General features: G+C 45.9%; 2 protein-coding genes across 6 annotated transcripts; one reads left to right on the top strand and one right to left on the bottom strand.

The window, feature by feature from the left end:
• Positions 1–3,033: 3,033 nt before the first annotated feature.
• Positions 3,034–8,645, bottom strand: Lig4 (DNA ligase 4). 3 transcript variants are annotated; one of them, XM_042262513.2, is made up of 2 exons: positions 8,524–8,645; positions 3,034–5,922 (listed from the first exon to the last, which is right to left on the bottom strand). In XM_042262513.2, the coding sequence occupies exon 2, from the start codon at positions 5,891–5,893 to the stop codon at positions 3,155–3,157; it is 2,739 nt and encodes a 912-aa protein (XP_042118447.2). In that variant the 5' UTR covers positions 5,894–5,922; positions 8,524–8,645; the 3' UTR covers positions 3,034–3,154. The 3 variants fall into 3 exon arrangements, with proteins under 3 accessions (XP_042118447.2, XP_006981398.3, XP_042118445.2); XM_006981336.4 differs by having other exon boundaries at positions 8,473–8,615; XM_042262511.2 differs by having other exon boundaries at positions 8,323–8,565.
• A 25-nt stretch (positions 8,646–8,670) lies between these two features.
• On the top strand, positions 8,671–22,863 carry Abhd13 (abhydrolase domain containing 13). Of its 3 annotated transcripts, none has more exons than XM_042262516.2 (2): positions 8,671–9,530; positions 20,241–22,863. In XM_042262516.2, the coding sequence occupies exon 2, from the start codon at positions 20,261–20,263 to the stop codon at positions 21,272–21,274; it is 1,014 nt and encodes a 337-aa protein (XP_042118450.1). In that variant the 5' UTR covers positions 8,671–9,530; positions 20,241–20,260; the 3' UTR covers positions 21,275–22,863. The 3 variants fall into 3 exon arrangements, with proteins under 3 accessions (XP_042118450.1, XP_076409876.1, XP_042118449.1); XM_076553761.1 differs by lacking the exon at positions 8,671–9,530 and adding an exon at positions 10,053–10,332; XM_042262515.2 differs by lacking the exon at positions 8,671–9,530 and adding an exon at positions 15,325–15,534.
• Positions 22,864–24,165: the final 1,302 nt, after the last annotated feature.

Below are 24,165 nucleotides of genomic sequence, written 5' to 3'. Positions count from 1 at the left end.
GAAGAGTACAAGATGGCAGGGAAGGAGCCATGGAAGCAGCCACCTTACACATGGCGCAGGCACTGGACAAGGCATGGGTGTGACAGTCGCTTTCCTCACTTTGTGGCCTCCATCAAGACCGGCTACGTGCTAAGCAGGGAACTGCTGGTTTGACTGCTATGGTGTGAGCGTGAGCCCCGGGGTAAACAGATGTCCTACTCAGCAAGCCTGGGGAAACCTGAACGAGTTGGACTGAGAAAGCAAGCTTTCTGGGAGGAATTGTGTGCAGGACTGCTTTCATATCATCTGGAGGTCTGTCATATGCCAGGCCGCCTTTGGCAGCTGCTGAAGCAGGGCGGTGGCACGTGGAGATTTGTGTTTGTTGAAGAATCTATCGGCCAGCATCCTCTAGAGCAGCAGAACTGGCAGAAGGAATACAGAAAAGGGGGTTGATTAGAATGACTTATCTAGTGTGGTCTGGGGAATTCAACCACGGTCCCTCATTCTCCAGAGGCTGAAGACTAAGCCTCAGCACAGCATGGGAGGCCGGGAGGACTCCAGGAGAGCCACACTGAGGAGGGTGGGTTCTGATGTCAGCAAAGATGGAGGTCGTGGGGGCAGCACTCCATCAAGAAGCAAAGGCAAGCAGGAACAGAGCAAGCACTTTTCCCTTGGACCCCTCATATCAGGGTTGCCATGTTTGGGGAGGGGGGAATCTTCTGACTTCTGGTCATCAAATCAAGGAACTCTCTCACAGGCACACTCAGAGGCTAGGCTAATCTACATAACCCCCTCCCCCAGCCCCAGTTTCCTAGAAGTGTGCCTCTTGGATGACTCTTGATCCTGCCAGGTTGGCAATCGATATGAACCATGGGAAGAGGCCTAGAAGACTTCACACTGAGGTGTTGTGTAACTGGAGCTGTTGTGAGGCTTAAAGCCAGGTACAGAACACCCCTGAGTCAATAAACTCAGAGTAGGTCTGACAGGAGCAACCAAACCAACCAACATTGAGAGTTGGGGGAGAGGAACCAACCAAAGTGTTTCACTAGTTTTTCAACACTCAGCAAATCACTGAGAAAAAGTGTGACTCTGAGCCAGCATTAGGACTCGCTCTACCAGTTAGGGTTCTCCAAAGGAACACAGTGCACAAGAGAAATCCATGTACTGAAAAGAGATTTATTAGACTCAAGCACAGGAAATGCTTCAGGTAGGCCAACAAAGGCCACCTCATCCTCGAGGCTGTGATTCCAGAAGTCATTTAGTCCATGAAGCTGGATGTCTTGGTGGTCCCTGGTCCACTGGAGGCCCGGAGGATTCCTGAACCGATGGTCTTCAGCCTACATGAGAATCCTGAACAAGTGGGTTCTAACACAGGTGAGGGACAGATGGATCTGCCAGCAACAGTGAGGGAAAAGACAGTCTCCGTCATCCGAGTCCTTTTAGCTGGACTGCCACCGGAAGCTGTCACCTGCATTTAGGGCGAGTCTTCCTGCTTTAAAATCCCCTCACAGGAGTGCCCAGCAGCTTGTGTTTTAGTTGATTCCAGATGCAGTCAAACGGACAATCAAGATTAGAGCCATCACACAAGCACACCAACCAGGTAAAAGAATTACCACACTACCTGACGGGAAAGAAAAGTGTGAATGGAATATGAGGAGCTAACTTAGATGCTGACACAGGCTAATAAGGTAAGTGCACGCAGTGGAGCTCTATGCAGCAGTGAAAAACGATGAGCTATACTTTCATGGCCTGCAAATATTCTCACAACTTACTGAAAAAATAAATAAAGCAGAGTAAGCTTTAGTATTGTTACTCTAAATAGTGGCTTTATGGCTCCCTTACCATGAATACCATAAACAAATATTACCTTTAGTAGGAAAACTATAAACCTTCAACTACACTTGCACTTTGGAATATGCCTTTATAAACTCGAGGAAGGACAGGCTTACATCACTACAGTGCACTTGGTAATGCGAAACACACCGGATCCCAGAAGAAATAGGACTGAAGCCTGTCTGAGAGTAACTCAGACAGAGCGACGGTCCATGCCTGTAGCTTCAGTACTTGGGGACTCACATTGGCATTACCATAAACTCAAGGCCGTCCTGGACCCCCACCTCACACAAAGACTCAGAGTATAATGACACGATAAAATATGAATCAAAGAACTATGATGAACTGATTTAAAGTAAAAGAACATAATTTTGGTATTGCATTAAATATTTAATAACTTTATTTAAATTATGAAATCACAAACACTTATTCCATTGCTTCAAAAAGAAGACACTTCAAATAATTTATACCCATTACATCAAGTCTGACACTCCTCCACCTCAGTGCTGTCAAGGAAGTACATTTCTGAACACAGATATAATACACACGTGACTGTGACTTCAACCTAATTACAAAAGCCATCTCCAAAGTCAAAGCACCTGATCCCTAAGGAAAGTCACAGCCTGGTCATTGTATGGACACCTCCTCAGAGGATCATCAGAGGAGACAAGCTCCGTGAACTCTGTTAATTCATGAAAAACATTTCTCTATCAAATATGCCCTACTTCAGAAAAGTTAAATTTAAAATTGCAAGGGTTTTCAACCAAATCAATTAACATCTCAAGTGTCCAATGTTTAGATGATTCTCTTTTAACTTCCCCCCCATTATCAAGAGAAATCTACTTATTAATTCATTTGGCCATAACCTTAAAAAACTGTTTATTAAAATACTTCATGCTTACAGATGGCATTTGAGCCCTCAAATAAAATGACTTATTTTTATAAGTCTAACTGTAACAACACTGATTTTTTTTAAATAATCTTTTTATTAGCTAAAAACAATTATAATTTTTAACTCTGGAAAATTCTGTTTAGAAAGTCAAGAGCTGTGATGATTCTAAAAGCTTCAAAATCCACTTTACTCCTATCTGAATCCAAACTCCAGCTTCTACATGGACACCACACACACACCTCCTGAAGCTCATTGTGCCATGGTTCAGAGTCAGAGTAGGAAACATTCTTTTAGGCTCTGGCCCATTCTGTTTCTTTTCTATCTAAAAACTGTCTTTGGGTAACTAATGCTTTTGAAGTATTTAAGAGAGAAAATGAATGTCACGGGCTGCTTCATCATTACCCTCTGCTGTTGTCTGGCACAGCCAATGCTTTCCCTGGACAGCTAGCCCTAAAGCAAATACTGATTTTCCTCCTGCAATTCACACTTGTCTACTGAATCAGTCACCCAACGTTCCTGCAGGATTTTAAACTTTTTCTTAAGAGTTCTTCTGAAGACTTTGAAGTCTGCAACTCGTCTCTGATCTTCCCCGATGATTACATGAGACACCCCCTCAGATAAGCAGGAAACTACCTTTGCTCCACCAAAGCGCAGCTCAAGTGCTGTGACATCTAATCTCGTTGCTTCAATTTTGGAACTCAAGTCATTAATAGCAGCGTACAAGTCGAGATAAACAGTGCATTGTCGAAACATGCTGAGAGGAGAGCGGTCCCAGGAATAACGGTATTCTAAGTCAGCGATCACTGGCGCCATTTCTTCCGGAGTCTGCTGCTCACTGGGTTTCTTAATTCCTAAAAACACTTCTTTCAGCTGATCCAAATCGGTATCAACAAAATAGCTATCACCATAGCAATCATACTCACGGGCAAAATGCTGCTTTGTTGATGGGCACATGTGAATCATAAAGCGCGGTTGCCATGGCACACACGTTTTTGTTTTAAAACACTCTAAAAGCCACTCGGGCTTGACAACATCATGTCGATCTGAAGAGATAATGTTTCTCACTCTGATGTTCTCGCACCCTGCGATCACACAGTACGTATCTGGGCCTGGATTCTGCACTATATAACCACCAAATTCTGCAATTCTGTTCTCTAGGTCAGACTTCGGATGACCATCTAACCCACTCATCACACAAAACTCAACATCTTCAAAAATGTTAGAAACCTTGCTTACGTTAGAAAGGTTAGGTGCTTTCAAGTGTTCAATAATTCCAATGCTTTTCTTCATTTTGGAGACGGGTTTCCGCTTCTTTACTCTAGGTTCGTCATCATCACCTACGTGAAGGTGTTTGGTGGCAAGCTTCCCAGACGCCTTCCCCCTCAGCTCTTCCAGGTCACCCAGAGTCATGCACTCATGCCACCCTTTGTCATCTCTGATCTTCTCGATGCGTGGGAAGCGCAGCGTGGAGCCGGTCTTGTACATGTCACTGGGGACAATCTCCGCTGCCTTGATCTGAACAATCACAGAGTTACAGGGCTCGATGTACATTTCCGGCTTCTCTGTCCCGCATAAAATGCTACTCGGCGGAGATTTCCTATGAAAGGGTTTCCAGTATTTGGCCAGTTTCAAGCCAAGATCATAGAGTTCTTCCATGGTGTATCCTGACCCAACGCGGCACAGGGTGTGGAAGGTAGATGGCCTCTCACCGGGAGGGGGCGTCTCTGCCACTGCACACAGGAAGTGAGACATCATGCCACCCCGTGAGCCTTTACCCCAGTAGCCCCCCACAATTAGGAGGTCTAATTCATCCATTAATTCATTGACATACTCTGGTTTAATTTTTAGCCAGCCTTCGCCTCTTTTGTCTGGCTTATAAATGGACAGAGGGTGTTTAATCATGATGCCCTCCTCTCTGTTATCTATGGCCTCATTTAATGCATCCACTACTTCATTCTTTGTATGAGCTTGCCTTTTCTGCACTATTTCTATCCGGCCTGGGATGGGTGTAAAAGTATCATTCAGGATATCATACCTCTTCCTGAGGGTCTCACGCCCTAGCTTCTTATTATTAACCATCAACACATCAAAGACACAATAACACGTCTGCAGGTCAGAATCTTCGACCATCCTTTTGATATCAAACTTGACGCCCTTCTGCATGAAGGTCTGTGTGGTCGGGTTGTAGGCCATCATCTCGCCATCGAGGATGCACTTCTGCACGTCTGTCCTGAATGCACCATGAATGAATGGGGTGAGTGAGCCTTCCTGTGGAGAGGCGCCAAACTGACTGGTATAGTTGTAGCCTTTTCTGGAGAAGTACTGATACACCTCCCCGTCTTTGTGCATCTGCATGCGCTCACCATCCAGCTTGGTTTCGATGTAGAAGCTCTGCTGCTTCATGTCCTTTTCCACGCGCTCCACATCTGCCATGGCAGCTAGCATTGGCTTAAAGGCAGAAAACAGAGTGATGGAGATATCACTGAGCCCCACAGAGGGGTCATGGAGTTGCCTACAGACCTTTTCCAGATCCGTGGTGACATTGTGCAGCTCAACTGCATCGCTGTGAAAAACATTAAATATAGTTTGCTGACTGACGCCAAGCTTTAAGTCTTTGATAATCATGCGAATCAGCCACTTTTGCTCAAGTGCTGAACTTTGGCTTATTAACTGGAGAAGGCTCTTTTTCACCTGGTCTTTCCTTTTGCCAGAATTATTGCTGGCCACTAAGTCTAAGAGTTCATTCACCTGCTGTATGGTTAAGCTTCCTTTCTGTAAGCACCGTGGCTTCAACACGAAGTACGCGACCATGGCAAAGTCTCCGGCATCTGTGCGAGCGCCAGTAGGTGTTCGGTAATTCAGGAGCTTCAGGGCGTCCTTGCCTCCTCTTGGTAAATTCAGCAATTCGATGTAAAGCTTGGCAAGCATGGTTTCTTTGATTCCATAAGCCATCCTCTCTCTCTCTAACTGAGGAAGAATAAGTCTCATGGCTGGGTAAAAAGAGTCCGTAACGTCCTTCTTGTTCTTATGAAGGGCATCATGAAATTTCCTCCAAGAATCTAAGAAGTCCTTGAAGTGCCTGATCTTTTCTGCACGGTCTCTACTTTTCTGTATTCGTTCCAATGTGGAACATAAATCTGCGAAGGGGACGTGCGCTGCAACAGTCTGCGAAGTCTGTGAGGTGGCCATGGAAGAGATGACAAATCCTCCGGTTTGCACTGATAAAGCAAAAGAGAGTGAGTTTAAGTGGCAGGTGCAATCTACAAATATTTAAAACAATGGGCTCACGGAGGCGATTTAGATCACGATACGTATTTATGGTTCACTCAAGGAAAACAGGTCAATGCAATAAACGTATGGCTCCACATGGAGCTGCTTTGCCTTCCACCCTGGCAACATTTCTCATCAGGTCTCAACAGCTTCATTTCCTATAGCTGAGTACCAATTTATCTTAAATGCTAATAATCACAGGCATTCTAGCTCCTAATTATTTTAGCACAGAACACAAAAATATTATTTCTAATAACGAAAATCAGGTCGGATGAGGTAAACTTTATTTCTCAGTCTCTGAGGAAAGTCTGTTTATGTTTCTTCTTTCAAAACACACTACTTGCTACCTACCAGTGTTTTTAACAAATCACTTGCTCATTGAACCAGAACCTGATTTCTTTTTTAATAATTTATTTATTTGTATTTTATGTACATTGGTGTTTTGCCTGAATACATGTCTATGTGACAGTATGAGATCCCCTGGAAACAGAGTTATAGACAGTTGTGAGGTGCCACATATGGGCTGGGAATTGAGCCCTGGATCCTCTGGAAGAGCAGCCAGTGCTCTTAACTGCTGAGCCATCTCTCCAGCGCCCCCAAACTTGATTTCTTGGGCATTCTGAAATTCAAATCGTGGCTGACAAACCAAACAATGATCTTTATTCCTTCAGTGACAGCTATGGCAACTCCTCTGTCCTTCAAAGCCCAGCTGGAAGTTCTCGCCCCATAACAGCCTCATTTTTATCACAGATACACAAATATTGATTCATTATTATATTTCTTTTTGTTCCTATCTTCGTGCTTGCTGTTTCCCAAGTGTTCAGTGACTATGTATGAGCCGGGTAGTGTGCTTCGGCCAATACATGGGCTTCTACTTTAAGATGGTGTATGTCTAAAAGAACACAGGGTATGACGAGAGCAAACTACAGTAACGCGTTAAGCGCTTTACCAAAAAGAAAAATACAATCCTAACCCCAACAATCACTGCCTTTTCACCAGAGACGTCTAAAATCAAGGAAATAACTGAGTCGGGTCTAGAATGTTTCCTAACACGGTTGGTTACACATGGATGAAACTTGTCTGACGATGTAAATATCCCTGTAAGTTCTATAGAGATCTATGTCAGTTACTTTCATGTGGTTTATATACATGACAGTCAAGTAAGTTTTCTAAAAGTGACTTCAAGCAAAACGTATGTTCCAGGAGTCACGATCATGCTTTATCACATGACTTCAAATCTGGCCAGGCCGTGGGGATTAATATAGTCTCCACCCTCTACTTCCCCACCCCACAAAGAAAAGTCTTACAAGTGATTTGTGCTATCAGTGATGAATACAACGCAGATTTGTTTGCAAAACTAATTACTAAATGCTTCAAGTGATTTGTGGAAAAGCACATGGAGCCGGGACTGGGCTGCTTAAACACTGACACCGGGAAAACTGGCTGACAGTTGGGTGCTGCCTGCACTAGGAATGATTCATGGCAAGTATTTGTAGCTCATGGAGGAAAAAAACTTCACTTCTCAGTCTTACTTTTGACAGAGGAAACCCAACTGGGTCAGATCAAGATAAGCCCACCTGGGGCGGTCCTTCCTGACATTTCTAACTGAGATTTCCTTAACGGCATGCCCTGCTGAGGATGGTTTGCATAACTGACTGAACCACCTGGTTCCTGCCAGTGGGTACACGATGGTGCACAATGCTAGTTATAACTTCTGTACAACGCACATAAAACGAAGTCTATGAGGAAATACATTCTCAATGTTCCAAGTACAGGTACATTTTCTACAGGTCTATCTGTAGAAAGCATACCATCTTTTCCTCAACAAACAGGGGCAAACGATTCAGCTGAGTTTATACTAATGGTGAATTTTAGGCAATGGTGTGAATACACACGCATCTTAAAATAACTATAAACACAGATAACACAAAGATGGCAAATTGCTATAAAAACATATTTTGTTCAAGGCAACTGCAAGAGAAGTTAAATATCTGAATTTCTTTCACCCGCTCTCCAACTTTATTTTACTTTTCTGCATCCCGCGGTTTGAGATGATGCTTTCCATGTGCAGTAAGACAAATCGCTATCTTTGGTAGGCTTTAGGCGCTGAAGTTCAAACGCACTCTTGATAAAGTCGACGACCACAAGCTGTCGGAGGTGCTCAGCGCGGTGCCTGGCTTTAGACACAGGGACCCTGACAACCCGTTACTTGGATGCTTGCTTACCTAAGCTACCTGTAAAACCCAACACTACTACCGAATACGAGGTCGCCAGGCGGCGGGGGGTGGGGTGGGGGGAGAGGGGTGCAGAGGATCGTCACTCTGAGAAGGAAGGCGGCCAAGTGTCACCTGGAAACAAGTCCGCCGCGGTCCGGCCGCCCCGCGGAAGGCGTCACCCCCACGGCAAGCCCCCGGGCGACCACGCTAGGACCCGCGGCGCGGGAAGGGTGCCGCCTCGCCAGGACCTCCGACCAACCGCCCTCTTCCTGCCAGCCGTACCTCCGGCCTCGCAGCGTCCCCCTCGGGCCGCCCAGCCTCACTCCGACCCACCGGAAGCGGCCGTCCCCGTTAAGCCGGTTCTGCGTTTCCGCCAGCTGCTTCTCGCGCCGGCGCAGTGGAGACAGGCGAGCCTGGGCGCTGTTTAAGGGAAAGGGCGAGTGGGGTGCGCAGGCGCAGTGATGAGCAGGCGGGCGGGCGAGGCGGCGGCTCAGGGCGCCTGCGCAGCAGGCCCACCCCCCCGGCCCCGGGCTGCAGCTGAGGTCGTTCCCTCTCCTCGCCGCTGGGTGTCGTCGTTGAGCCGAACTTGGAGGCTGGGGTTGCTGCCCGGACCTGCTCGGTGGTCCGGGAGACTCGAGCATCCTCCCTCCCAGGGCTCCAGAAAAAGACGTTTTGCAAAATTATCTCCGGTTCCGCGTCCGTAGCGTTCCCACCGTGCAGAAGCAACACACCGTTCACAGCAATCCGTAATCCACGGCACAGAAACACGCCGGCCTGCGCCACAGGCCCCTCAGATGGGTTCGGCTGGTTGGAAATAAAGTTAGCCGATAGTTTGGTTCAGCTCCTACTGTCAATCACTGACTGCTGCGCTAAATATTCAAGACAGGTGGAAATACAAACTCACGCCCCACGTCCCGGGAATTCTTGCTTTCCACTTTCCCCTGGAAATGTGGCTATGACGTGCCCTGCTCCTCCAATGAGAATTCAGAAATTATGGGCAAAAGGTGAGAACTCTCGGGATTATTTCCTTTCAAAGGGAAACTTCGCTGCACTGGCGAGACGCTAGCGTGTTAAAGTGATCTTAGGGTTGTCCGTATTTCAGACCCACGGTTCAAGGCGAGTTTAGAGTGGAGCCAGATCCTACGGCTCCTTGCGGCCAATTACTTCCTGTTCAGTTCGCCCAAAATCTCCCGAATGTTACCTGCGACATTGTAAAGCCACAGGTTATTAGGGCAGCAGCACCCAGCAGGGTCGGAGGAGGAGGAGGCCCCACTGGTTGGGACGGAAAACCAGCTCTCCTGCCTCATTCAACCGCTCCTGAGCTCCGACGTCAGACACAGGTAGAACTTTGCGTTGCTGATTTGAGAACCACGAGTTAGGAAACGGGAAAAACTGGACGTTCATTCCAAGCCCTCACTCCAATGTGTTGTTTCAGCTGCATGGTTCGTGGAGAACCAAATTCGTTTTGTTTTGTTTTTTCTCCTCATGGAATTAAAAAGAGAAATAACCAGGAAGGACCTGAGTGCTCGCTGATATGGTGGAATAGAGAGTGCATTGTAGATAGAAAGAAGAGCATAACCAGAGGCAGAGAGGCATCTGGGAGAGTCCGGAGTGCACACGACCCTGAGCTGGGCCTCGGGGCTCTAAGAGTAAGATGTGTGTCTGCCTTGGTAGTGAAGGTAAAACAAACAGAGAGTGCAGCGCTTTGCCTCGGCAATCCAATTCCTCCCCGCTCCCCGCCGGCTGTGCAAGAAAGCCGCGGGCTGTGAAACGCGGAGCCGCCTCTGACCCCTACGGGCCACCGTCGCGCGGGGGCGGGGCCTGCCGCCCCGCGCATGCCCAGGGGGCCAAACTGGCTTCCGACTCCGGGGGAGGAAGCCGGAGAACGGGTTATGTGGGGGGCGGCGGCGGCGGCGGCGGCGGCGGCCTTTGCCAGCGACAAGAGAGCGAGCGAGCCGGAAGTGCAGGCTGCGCCACCAGCCCGCCGCGCCGCAGGAGCTCCGGGCTAGACGGCGGCGGCGACGGCGGCCCCTGGGCGGGAGGAGGACGATGAGGAGCGGCGGGGCCGGCGCGGGGCCTCGCTGCTGCGCGGAGCCGGGTTCCGAGCCCGCGGCCGACTGCGCAGCCCGCCCGCGAGCCTGAGTGAGTGCGGCGGCGGCGGCGGCGGCGGGGACGCGGGCGGGCGGGCGGCCTCCCCGACCTGCTCACCACCCCCGGCCGCCCGGAACAGTCGGGTCAGCAAACCCCGGGCTGGCTGGGGTCGGAGGGACCGGCGCGTTTCGCTGTGACAGGTGCAGAGCCCTGCGCCCAGCACAGCTGGCTGCAAGCGAGCGGGGCCTTGCCGTCAAGAGTTTTCGCACTCTTGAAGTCCCTTGGCCGGGGGGGGTAGACTTTGTCCGCCGCTGCTGCGGAGCGAGAGTGCATCCGGGAGGGTACTTGGCTGAGCTGTCAACCTAAAATAACCCCCCTTCGGCTCTTCTGCACTTCTTTACTAGGCAGCAGCAACCGAGGGGCCCACTGGCTTTACATTTGACTTTTTTGTTTGTTTGTTTTGCTTTTTTTTTATTATTTTATTTCATTTTTGGTCGATCCACCCTGTCTCTGTCTTGTGGCATGAATTAGTACTTAACGTGTGTGCGTGCTTCGACACGTTCTTTTATCTCACCGAGAACTAATGATCATCCGTGTAGAGTTATGTCATAACTGTACTACCTGAGACATCACCCAGTGGAGCTGTGATTGGATTGGACTTGCTCTACACCCTGGGCCTTGCTGTGCGTTGAAAGTGTCCAGTGGAGTAACCTAAGGTCACTGCCATCAAGGAACTCCCAGCCTGTGTAAGCAGGCTCCTCACCGCGTGGGTAAATACTGCCTGCACAAGTCGGCACAGAGTGCAGAACAGAACTGGTGGGGATAGGGAGAAAGGTCCAAGGAAAGGTTTGTGGAGGATCTGTAATCTGAGCTGGGTTTCTACAGAAAAATGAGCCTTACCCTAATAACTCTACTACATGCAAATGTAGTAACCACCTGTCACTGCTGGGATTTAACTGGGATTCGAAATGCTTACTGAGACTTTCCCTCCTCTGGCATGTAATAAAACGCTTGAATTTTGTCTCTAAAGTGGCAGCGTTTTATCACCACATCCTAGCCATATTTCAACTAAATGCTTCACCCTGCTTTTGTATATTAGGAAACAGTCAAAAAGACCAAGCAAGTTGAAGGCAAGCTTCTCTACACTTGCACCTACAGGTAGTGCTTGGCTGGCTGCCCACCTTTCCCCGGAACACTGGAGGCAGCCTGTCGTCTGAGAGTTACGGGTCAGGCTTTCCCGGACCAGCTGCTGGACGGAGTGCAGAAACTCAGGCACTGGGCTGTCAATCTCTTGTTACCTCAGGAATTTTTATGTTTCTCTGGTTCATTCATCCTCTGAGGGTCTGATATCTTTCTTACAATTGTCGATCTGTCTCAGGAAAACCCGGGGCCCTTAAATACCCCCTTTAGAACAGATCTAGGACAAGCCCCAGTTCTTGTAATTAAGGTGTTTGGTGAGCGGCAAGCTAGCCTCCTAACACCTTATTACATTTTATACCACTGAGTCTTGTAAGTCTTAGATCCCAAAGCAATGCGCTCTGCCAAGGTTGCTTGCCAGGGCTAAGAGCAACCTGCATTTAGAGTGGGAGCCAGGTACTTCTGTGAGGTCTCCTTCGTATCAGAAAATAAATTCCAACTTAATGTCTGCTCTACAGTCTAATGTCAGTGTTGACAGTTTTGGGCCTCAGAGCTTCTTTCAGTTGTTCACCAGTTTGTTACTTGCAGATATAATCTCTGAACAAATTGTTACTGGCTCCCATGGTGACAATAATCTATCATCCAAGTTTTCTCCTAAGATGACTGCATGTGCACATCCTTTGGAGTTGCGAGGGAAAGAGCATGGAGATGACCCTAACCTCCTGCCTGGTGTAATTTAGAAGTGTCTACTTGAGGTGCTGGTGCTCTCTGGACCTGCCAGTCCCTCTAGCGTCTGTAGGCAGATCTGTTCATCTGTCCCCTAGGACTATTAAAACACACTTTCTCATTATTGATGGCATGTGGGTAGCCATCAGGGAAACGGATAGCTCGTTCTGTGGTGTGCTGAAGACACCACACCGAGAGCAGCTATTTGTGTTTGCAAGTCAGCTGTGCAGCTGGCAGGGTGTCAGAACTTCCCAGTGCCTAGCAGCAGAAAAAGAGAAAAGTCGCTGGGAGAGTGGAGTTCTGTGTTCCTTGACTGTGACTGGACTCTGAATTCCCCCAGAGTAACTAATGAGCATCTTGAGGTTGACCCCTAGTCATGTGGTTGTCAGCAGGGACCTGTGCCCACCACTCTTTACAGTTTGCAACCAGCTAAACATTGTCATTCACGGAGGGAGTTTTCAAAGGTCTCTTGCTGTTGGTAGAGTCAGTTAACGAATATAAACTACACTAGAGAGTAATTTTATCTGTAGGATAGTGTTGACCTTTAACTTTGTTTATGATAAAGAAGTTGATCTGACCAGTTTACTATCTAGTTTATTGCCACAGTGACAATTAAAATACTTCTCCTATAGCTGAGTTTCAGTTATTCATATATTTGTTACTCTTTCAGGTGAAATGTAACTGGATAAAGAACCTCATATAATATATTGCACAAAGGATTTAAATAGTGTGCTTTTTAAAAAAGATTTATGTATTTAATGTATGTCTGCATGAAGGTGTCAGATCCCCTGGAACTAGAATTAAAAACAGTTGTGAACTACCATGTGGGTGCTGGGAATTGAATCTGGGTCCTCTGGAGGAGCAGTCAGTGCTCTTAACCTCTGAGCCATCTCTCCAGACCCTAGTGTGCTGTTCTTAATTTGCAGGACTCAAGATGATGGGAGAAGGCAGTAGAGATACATGTAGTGGCTCTGGAACTCTGCTTTCAGGACCTTGTTTTTTTAAAGATTGGTTTCTATTCTCTCTCTCTCTCTCTCTCTCTCTCTCTCTCTCTCTCTCTCTCTCTCTCGTGTGTGTGTGTGTGTGTGTGTGTGTGTGTGTGTGTGTGTGTGTACACATGTACACCTGAGTGCAGGTACCCTCGTAGTTCAGAGGAGATCATTGGTCTCCTGGAGCTGTGGAGACTGTCCAGCATGGGTGCCAAGAGCTGAACTCAGGTTCTCTCTAAGAGTGGTGTTGGCTCTTAACCACTGGCCATCTCTCCAGCCTTCAGGACCTTTTTATATTTTGAGTAATTATTGAGTACTCAAGAGAAATGTGGGTTATATAGATATTTTATTGTGTTAGAAATTAGAAGTGGGAGTTTGTGAATTAGTAGAATTTCATGACAAAATATCGAGCAACATTTCTTGTAAGCTTCCTGTAATTGCAAAAGTAGAGCTGTGACATTGTGTCACATTGTTAACTTCACTGTATATCTGCTCAGTGAGCTTCTGCATCCGTGCCCTCCCTCGGGCAAAAGTAGACCCACACACGGCTGTGGCTGTAGGTGGAGGAGCAGGGTGTTCTCTGCTACTGCAGCACATTTAGGAGGGAGTTGCTTAAAGGTCGCTTACATTGTGGTGTTAGAAACCTGTGTCAAGAAGTCTTGATGCTCCTGCGGTGAAGCCCACTGGATTTGGTTACATTTGAAACGAACATGTTACATTACATTCCTGTCAACTTAAACTCCTAATACAGTCTCTGGCCATTTAGACTGTGTTCACTGAATTCAGCATTTTCTTGCAAATTGGTAAGATGTCTACGTCTAATCTGTTGCCGAAAATCACACTTGGTATTATCACCACTACCGCAGAGCTGTCAAAGTCTTCAAGTATTAGAAATTTGAGCTTCATTCATCTCAAAAAAAAAAAAAAAAAGTTTTGTAAACACATACATCTGCATAAGTGTAATGACGGTAGTTTGTCAGTTGCCTGTTAAAGTAAAAATAAGTCACTGTGAAAAGGCAGCCAGTGTAGTCTGCACTTCAGATGTGTATTCATGCATAGCACAAGAGCTTCATGTGCATTCCTAATACAGCGCAAGCCATGTAAGCTTTAATGGTGTTAGCGTACAGCTGACAGTTTGGACTGCTTCTTCAGTACTATTGCATGAATCTAGCTTTTCCCCGTCTTCGCTGAGCTCATGATTGGGGATGGGAGGGAAGGTCCTGCACATAGACACTTGCTCGGACATGAGTATCATCCACCGTTACATAATGCACAGCAGATATCAAACACTGAAAAGGTATACAGCACCGTGGTGTTATTATGAAGACAATGCTGGTCTTGTGGACCCGTCCCAAGGTCTTCAGCAGCTGCAGAAGTCTGCCATTCTTCAGAAACTTGAGACATCATTTTAGCTGGGGTCTCAGAGTTCACAGAACTTAACTGCTCTAATTTCCTCCCTACTGTCCTTGCCAAGTATGTATTTAGATTATTTTGAATCCTTTGTGTTTCCATGAATAATTGTGCTAAGTGATTTAAAATAAGTGGCACAGACAGCTGCCTAATGAAAAGTAAAGAATCCTAGCTCTGCAATTATGCCTTGTCCTGCTTTTAAAGGATTTGCTCAGGTTTTCCCTTGATTCCTTTTGTGATGACAGGCAGTGAAGGTTGACGTTTGCTTTGCTGTGTTATGGATGACTGTGATCTTTGATTTCCTTAGTCTCCTCTTAACTGCACGAACTTGTGTGAGGCAGGTCCAGTCAGAGTGTGTGTGCTGTGTGAACAGCTCAGAAGTTGCTTAAGATGTACTCAGCAGACCATGAGCCACACAACAGCAAAAACTGCCATGTTGATCAGGTTCAAAAGTACACAATGTAAGCAGCAGGGTTCAGGGTACTGTTCTTGTCTGTGACCTTGTTCTCGGTCTTTAAGTGCTGCACCATAGTGAGATGTGTTAGATCCTAATAAACACTGCTTAGAGACAGCTGGGAAGCCACTGTGGTCATCTCCAGTGGTTCAGGTGGATCCGACAGCACCCCTGGGGGCCTACAGCAGTATTCTAAGGGTAGCATAACTTAGATATTGAACTCTGTTTTCTAAAGCACCAGTTTATAAGATAGTTAAATGTTTTCTTTCTTATTTTATGTGTATGTGTGTAAACCTGTGTGAGATTATGTTTACTTTGTGTGTGCAGGAACCTGTGGAGGCCAGAGAGGGCATTGGATCCCCTAGGATAGAATTTCAGGTGGTTGTGAGCTGCCACATGGATGTTGGAAATCGAATGAGCAGTAAGCACTCTTAACCTCAGAGCCATCTCCAGCCCCTAAGTTTTCTCAGAAGTGAAACCATTTGTATCTTTCAAGAGCATGTATCAGTGAGGGAGCACCAGTGCGGATGAGGTCAGGTGAGTATGGCCAGCGTACTTAGTATAGAAGTAGTTTTTTCATTTCAGTCTCTGATTGGTTGGTATCACACAGGAGTTAGCTTTCCTTGTACCTCACTAAAGCACCTTAAGGAAGAGACAGGAAGTACATGGCCGTGGCTGAAGCCCTGATGGCAAGACAGGCTCCTTCTTACATGTCACTGGCCAGAAGCTGGGCTATAGTTCTCAGGGCCCATGCCTAGGAGATCTAGGTCTGTCAGCCAAGCTCCAGGTCCAGAAGGTTCCACAGTCTCTCAAAACAGTGCCACAGCCTGGGGAGTAAGTGCTGAAAGCTGCGAGGCTGTGGAAACATGGCACACTTAAATCCTAGCTGAGTGTACGCACCGTAGACTAAAGATCAGGAGCATCAGCACTAGAGCTGCTGAAGGGAGGTGTGACTGGATGTAGGAGCTCACCAGGCCATTGCTGTGTTGTAAGATGCTTTTGAGGGCAGTTCTGATGCAGGGCAGGACATAGCTGACACTTCACATCTGTGTCTCAAGAACAGTCCTCTTACAGGAAAACAATCCTTTCCAACCTGGCTTTGCATTCTGACGGATTCCTGAGAAGTGCTTACTAACAGTAATGTGATGCCCCAGAGCATGCTGTTCAGAAAGCATGTTAACTGTAATTGGTGCTTTTTCATTCGTATGAGTCAAGCATATGGTAATACCTTTTGATTCTGTCATGCATGGTTGGTGGCATTGATACTGTAGTGCATAAATTCTAGCATGTGATACTTTTTTTTTTTTTTTTTTTACTATAGTTAGCATGATAAACTTAGTGAGGAGGAGCATGTATTTAGCCTGGATAGGTTTGAGCTGTCAATAAGACATCAGGTATTAGAGAACAGAGAGATGGGAAATGTAGGGGAAGAATAGACATGCTAATAAGGGCTAGTTCATCCTAGAATGTGCTGAGAGTCTTGAGAATGAAACCACTAAGGGAAAAAAGTGCTTGCTCCTATTTCCATAATACAACGCCTGAGAACATAGTGTTAAAGGCCGAGAGATACCTGTGGCTCACACCTGTGAAGTTCACTGTGCTCCTTGCTTTGTGTGTGTGCAGGGCAGTATGTAGTGGCAGGGTATGATTGATAGAGAAATCTGCCACCTTGTAGTGTCCTAGCTTCCTTCTCGGAGGGCCCACTTCCTGAAGCTCCATGTCTTCAAAGGGATGCTGGGGACAGCCATATGCAGACTGTAGCAACAGTGAGCAGACAGTGGACATCATGCAGAGTGATCCACTGGAGAGCAGAGGGTCTGAGGAGGAGGATGTTGGAGTTGTTGACAGTGGTTGCCCCTTCAGTCAGCTGGATATGGTGGCCAGTGAGGTTTTTCTCATGTCACTCTTAAGAGTTTCCTGGCAGTGGGTAAGTCCACATAGGGGTGGTTTTCAGAGACATTTGTGTGATGTTGTCAGGTCATATCTGATAACATGGCAGGGACAGAATTGAGAAACAGGAAATCAAGTGTTCCCTTAGACATAGACTAAAGTCACACAGCAATGATATAGAAGAGTGGTGTGGGAGAGATTAATGCTTAGTGATTCTGTGTTCTTCATAAACAGGTCTCCTGCTTCTTACTGTACAACCTATCCATTGGTAGATATCTCAGCTTTGAATAAACCCCATTACTTCTGGTTATGATGCTAAGATGTCAGTATACAATGCATTCTGGCATGCAAAATCATGTGACAAATATTTATTCTTTTCTGGGGATAAATCAGTATTTTGCCATATGGCATATACTTTGAGGTACAGTTGATTATCTTAGTCACGTTGTATGACCAAGTCTTGGAGTTAGCCGCATGTTTCAGCCTCGGGAGGCCTAAGTCCTACGTAAGGCACCAGCCAAGCTCTGCATTGTTCAGTGGTGATTTCTAGAGAGCCGGGATGGCATCAAGTCTCTCTTTCCCTTTGGTAGCTCAGGTATAGTGGGAAGCTGGCACAAGAGGGGGAGTAGGTCCCACACAGTGCAGCTGTTCCCTGCTCCTCACAAAGCACTGTCTAGTTAACAGTCCATGGGCGTAGGCTCAGCAGAGGACAAGCTATTCCATATGGCATCTAGATCAGAGAAGCCCTCAAACTTGCCTGTAGCCCTTCACTGTTCTCTTACCCATGAAGGAGCTCACCAACTGGTCACAGTGCTACATAGAAGCTCAGCTAGTAGTCTGCCCTTCTCAGGTGTCCAGGGAAATAGGCCTGAAGGTTAAATGCTGGCTGCTTTTTCTGTGCCAAAGGAGGAGCTCTCATTAACCCTTTATCTGATTAGCAATCTAGAAATAGAGCACTCATCCAGTGCTGGCCATAGCTCTATGCAGCTGACTCATTTTCATTGTCAGAACATCTATATTGTATGTAGGTGACAGTGCATCTCAGTGGATGGCTAGGGTGACTGGTTTGCTGACTGTTTCACTGGATTTAGCATACTAAAAGTCCTTCTTGAAATTAGATGCACGTGTTGGAGTCCCTCTTAGAGTATCTTTGAGGTGGATGGTGGAATAAGATAGAGAGATTGCCAACCGGCTGGGTTATGTGGTATCATTCTGAACCATAGTCTGTCAGTACGAAGGAAACATTCATACATGTTTATTTTACAAATCTGTTCTAAAAACTCAGGTTCGATTGATATTCTTCAAAATGGGCTCATAATTATTCCTGCACTGTGATGTAACCACCCATTGTAAATTATGCTTATCATATTTTTGTTGTCAAAATTATCCTTGAAGGTGACTTTGAGAAAGGTTTTTTTGGAAACTTCCAAGTTTATTACTTACTGATAATCAGTTATATACTCAGACAAATGGCCTAAGTACCACTGCTCAGGATATGCTGTTTTAGCAAGTGGATCATTTCTTAGACATTTTGGTCCTGAGTGCGTAGCCGTGAGGGATGCAGTACTTAAGAAAAGGGCTGGGGCTGTAGCAGCCAAGGACTGTTAACTGTAGAGTAACCTGAACAGATGGAAATAGAGGTTTGAATCTCAGGATGTGCTTCCTCTGTGTGGTGGGCTTTCTAGTTCCCCTTACAAATGTCTCTTTTTTCTTTAATAAGAACTTTGATTTGAAAACTAAGTTACCTTGCTGCTAATTATCCAGTTGCAGGTACACTTTCCATAGTTACGTGTTTCCAGTGGGGTTTCAGCTTGCTTTTTCCTACTGAGTTAGAGTGGAATTAGATGACAGGTTGGTAGCTATTCAATAGAGGCTTAAGGGCAGTAGGTTTCAGTGTGCTTCTGCCTCCTGGATCACTAAAATGAGCCTTGAGTGTTTATTGCTGGCCACTCATCACTGGCACCTCTGTCAGATCACTAGGGGGTCTGTGAAAAGAACAAGAAGGATTTGGACTTGTTTCTTAACTGAAGTCTTAAATGGCATCTTGCCGTGTTTTGCAATACCCTAATGTGCATGACTGTGCAGGCTCAGTGCGTGTGTGCTGTCCAAACCTTTTAAATCAGTTTGGGTCGTAATTAAAATCATTGTCATGGTTGTTGTTCCTGTTACTTGACAGAGCTGGGGATCAAACCCCAGGCTTTACGTGTGCTAGCAGATGTTCCCTTGCTGACCTATATAGGCTGCCTCCACATTCTTTCACATCTTATATCAAGCTGGAGCCAGTTGACTTTCAATTTTCCATACTACCACTCAAACATAAGTCCAAGCTTTATATGGGAAGCCCACCTGACCGTGCACCATGTGCACCATCAGAGTCTACTGCTGCAGAGGAGTAAACTGCCCTGTGTGACAGATGACAGGTGACAGGGAGAGCCCAAGATAAGCCGGCAGCAACTGGAGTGCTCTGCTGAGTGTGCTTTGCACTGCACCCTGTGGTTCCGCTTTAGCTGGAGTTATATCTGCAGTGCTTGGGTACTTTTTTTCTCTAAGTTGTGTTTTTATTTGACCTTCAATGCTTCTTTTCCTCTAATACAACTTGTTCCAGTTGGATGGCATTGTTTATTTCTACAAATCAAAGAAAAAGGATTATGATATTGTTTATATTCAAAATGATTCATCTTAATAAAAACCAGGCAAGAAGACTGGGGGCCGGGAGTTGGGGGGGCCAAGTTCATTTGCCTAGCATGCTGGAGCCCCTGGGTTTAGCTCCCAGCACCATATAAAACAGCAGAATGGTGTAAGCCCAGCACTGGAGATGTGGAGGCAGGAAGATGAGAAGTTCAAGGTGGTCTGTATATAGAGTTGACTGTACACTGAGTGTGGAACTTGAGAAGCAATAGTAAAAACTCATGTATGAAATAACTGACTCTTGACTAATCCATAAGGTTGAAAGAACTGAGGGAAGGAAGGGCCCCGAGAAGCATGCTGCCTTCTGACTTACTATAGAGCTGGGACAGCAGCCAGATCCAGGCTCTGTCTCCTCGTGTGTAAAGATGGGAATGGTGTTAGAATTTTGTTTTTTCTTGTTTTGCTTTTTGTTTTTTATCAAATATTGAGAATGCATAAATGAAGTGCCTGGAAGCAGATAAGTGCCTTTTGACAGCATATGGGTTTGATGAGTGTTTTGTGACTACAGGTTGGGAAGAGTAGTATAGAGCCTAATAAGGAATTGTAATGATCAGTTTCATGGGCAGAGTGATGTAGTTCCTAGAGTACTGAGTGCTTTTCATGATGGGTCTCACCTTTAAAGTAGAGGTACCTGCTGAGTCACTGGGTCTCTCTGTGTCTCCTAGGATATCTACGTGGAGCTACCATGGAAAAATCCTGGATGCTGTGGAGCTTTATTGAAAGATGGCTACTAGCCTTGGCGTCCTGGTCTTGGGCTCTCTGCCGCATCTCCCTCTTACCTTTGATAGTGACTTTTCATCTGTATGGAGGCGTTGTCTTACTCCTGCTAATATTCGTGTCGATCGCAGGTATCTTGTATAAGTTCCAGGATGTCTTGCTCTACTTTCCAGAACAGCCATCTTCCTCACGTCTTTATGTCCCCATGCCCACCGGGATTCCACATGAAAATATTTTCATCAGAACCAAAGATGGAGTACGCCTGAATCTGATCTTGGTAAGATACACTGGAGACAATTCCCCCTACTCCCCAACTATAATTTATTTTCACGGGAATGCGGGCAACATAGGCCACAGGTTGCCAAATGCACTGCTTATGCTGGTGAACCTCAAAGTGAACCTCGTGCTTGTTGATTATCGGGGGTATGGAAAAAGCGAAGGAGAAGCCAGTGAAGAAGGACTGTACTTGGATTCTGAAGCCGTGCTAGACTATGTGATGACTAGACCTGACCTCGATAAAACAAAGGTTTTCCTCTTTGGCCGCTCACTGGGAGGAGCAGTGGCCATTCACTTGGCTTCTGAGAATTCTCACAGGATTTCAGCCATCATGGTGGAGAACACGTTCCTAAGCATACCACACATGGCCAGCACACTCTTTTCGTTCTTCCCAATGCGTTACCTTCCTTTATGGTGCTATAAAAATAAGTTTCTGTCCTACAGAAAGATCTCCCAGTGTAGGATGCCTTCCCTCTTCATCTCTGGCCTCTCTGACCAGTTGATCCCCCCCGTGATGATGAAGCGGCTCTATGAGCTTTCCCCATCGCGGACTAAAAGACTAGCCATTTTCCCGGACGGGACGCACAACGACACATGGCAGTGCCAAGGCTACTTCACTGCGCTCGAACAGTTCATCAAGGAAGTGGTCAAGAGTCATTCTCCTGAAGACATGACGAAAACATCATCCAACGTCACGATTATCTGATGCCACCCCTTGATGGATGCCTTGGGTTTCAGTTTGTGTAGAATGATGATGTCCTTTCTGGGTGTGTGTTCCTGCTGGTCTGCACAGTGACTCTGAGCTTTGAAGGGCCTCAGCACTCCATTCTGATGATCCTATAACTCTCCATAGTTTCAGAACTGGGCTTCTTGAGATTATCTCATGTTCCCACCAGAACTTCCAGCCTGGTTCAATACCCCTATCTTTAGTTTAAGATGGCGATGTGCTAGAGGTCATCCAAAAGTTTCCTGTTGGTGAAGTGGTACAATCTCTGTTGTAGTCAGATGGAGACACAAACCAGAACCTTTCAGGTGTCATTCCTTAGTAACTGTGGGGACAATCACAGTGAGCAAGCCCAGGCTACTGCGTTTTCACCGTAAACATTAAGATGAAGTGCATGGTGGTGTTTTATTCTTGACTTATGCAATGCGATATTTTTAATGTAAATAACACTGGTCACATGCCAATGTATATGGTTTCCCGGGTTATATCTATTTTTATGTAAACTCTATTTTGTTTCTGGTGAGGAATGAGTGTGAGGCCTGTGAGCAGATTCCATGCTCTGCTGCTGAGATCCGGCTTTTTCCTAATAATAAACAGGACCATTTTCCGATATAGATGTACTGTGTTTCTGTTAGGCACTGTCTGGATCGTGGGATAGGAAGTTAGCATTTTACTGCAGCTTTCTTTGCACATGGAGCTTTCTAACATTTGTGATTTGGGTTGCAAACAGAACTTTAGCCTGTCAGTTTGTGAATCTCCCGCTGAACATTAACAGCCACAGCAAGGGCTCGAACTGAACTAGCCGATAGATAGTTGAGTTAGGATGTCTCAACATGTGTTGCACACAGCCTTATGCAATGTTTCATCTGATTGAAGTTCCAGGACCTAGGATGTGCCTGACTTGACAGAGGCAAGCATCATTTATCAAGCTTTTTGCAAGTAAATTACATAATGAAAGAAAAACTAAAAAGCAGATAACCAAGTATGGCCTAATATTTCAGTTCTGTGTAACGGGGCTATATAAAGTGACAGTCTTAGGAAGCTTGTCAGCTTTACAGCCTGTTACACACGTAGCAGTTAAGGAGTTGTGGGTGGGAAGCTGTACTTGACAAAGCGAGCCTCTGGAGCCTGAAAATACTTGGTGACATTCCAGCCATGAGGTGGAACCTGCCAAGTCCTTCCCCACAGCCCTCACCAGGTAGATGTGCTTGAGCCCTGCACATTAGGTCAGCTCCACACACATGATTGCAGATAGCTTAGCTATATTATTGACCTTCCACAAGCAGCTAGAGCAGAGTAATAATGAGTCAATAATCTTGACCTTAATTTAAAACTTTCCATGAACATAGGGCTAGAAATACTTTTGCCAAGTAGCATTCTCAGCCTTCATTTTATGCCAATGTTTAGAAAATAATGTATAGCAAGTATAATTTCTAAAGAATAATGCTTTTCTATAAATTATTAATTGTAAAGAGTCTTGTTTTTTAAAGAGTTGGTAATTCATCATGGAGGGTGTATTTTGTATGTGTAAATTCACCACACAATATTAAAGGCTGCTTTTCATCTTGTCAGTCTTTGCTATGTAGAATGACTATCCTGAATACTAATCTATTGCAAGGACAAAAAGTAACAACAGCCAAAATGTAGTTTCAGAAATGAGCTGTCATGCATCCTTTATCAATTTCCACGTTTACAGAGTACTGCATTCCCGCTCTGCTCCCGTCAGTCACTGGTCTGGAGGAGTGCACCAGCTTGAGCTGTATATATTCTCCTGAGGAGATAGGACAGCCACCCCTTCCGTGCTGTTTTCTCTGCTGCTCTTTCTGTTCGGCTTCTGCTGACTGAGACTTGAGGGCTGGAAGAACACTGCCCACCACCTTTGCTCGGCTAGAGGAGCCTTCACTTCTGCAGCAAAGACAGCTGTGTTTCGGGTGGGAGGGCGTCTCTTGTTACCAGCTTTGTGTTTGATGTGATGATTTCTTTAGATGGGTGGGATGGAAAACAAGCTCACACTTTCAGGGGCCATGACACACGCCTGGCATCATTTTTGAAAACTTTCTCCCTTGGGCTCAGTGAACCATGACTAATGCATGAGTCACTCCTTCACTTTGGCCTCATCGTTGGTAGGAATGGTCAGGATCTGTCAATTTCTAGCTCATTGTTCACTAGCAGTGAGAGAAAAGGATAAATAATCTTATTCAGCTACTATGAGTTTGGAAATACTAAAATTATTCTAAACATGACAAGATCAACTTACTTAGAAAAAAATCTAAAACTCCATGTTTTAAAGAATAGTAGAGGAAACCAGATTTTTAAAAAAAGGATCTTACAGAGAATACTGCATACTGGGGGAAGGAAGTGTTTGTTACAGACCAAAGGCTGTCAATAACCTAGAAAGCACTTGAGAGCAGTTGGTGACTCTACTCTTAAACTGAGCAGCAGATAACTGATGAGATGAATGAGCAGAAAGCTACAGAATACCATTTTCAATCAAAGTCCTACAACATGACCCTGTGCCTGATGTAACTGTCTGATGTTTTGCAGATAGGATTTGGACTATAGTGACATATCCATTAAATGTTGTCTTAAAATGGGTAAGTCACACGACAGCCTAAATCACAGGTGGGCTGGAGACACTTGACACAGACTGTTCCTGGCTCTGCTGACATCACTGGAGCAGTGGCTTGTGTGTAGCTGAGGAGTCAGTGTAGCTGCCGTTAGATTTGCCTGGGTGGGAGTAGGCCTGGTAGAGGTGATTACTAGTACATAACCTGTCTTGGAAGCCGCTCTTACTGATGGTTTACGGTAGTGTGTCTTCCCTCGTTATGGTCAGGAGTTAATAAGGTGAAGTTGAAAGAAGTCACTTTTCCATC

The sequence above is a fragment of the Peromyscus maniculatus genome, chromosome 17 (genome assembly GCF_049852395.1).
Source record: "Peromyscus maniculatus bairdii isolate BWxNUB_F1_BW_parent chromosome 17, HU_Pman_BW_mat_3.1, whole genome shotgun sequence".
In the NCBI taxonomy this organism is placed as follows: Eukaryota; Metazoa; Chordata; class Mammalia; order Rodentia; family Cricetidae; genus Peromyscus; species Peromyscus maniculatus.
The sequence above is the reverse complement of the archived record's forward strand: the minus strand, read 5'-3'. Positions and strand labels throughout refer to the sequence as shown.

Bases quoted from the DNA above. Each gene is read 5' to 3' on its own strand.
- Lig4 (XM_042262513.2), bottom strand. From the start codon at position 5,893: ATGGCCACCTCACAGACTTCGCAGACTGTTGCAGCGCACGTCCCCTTC.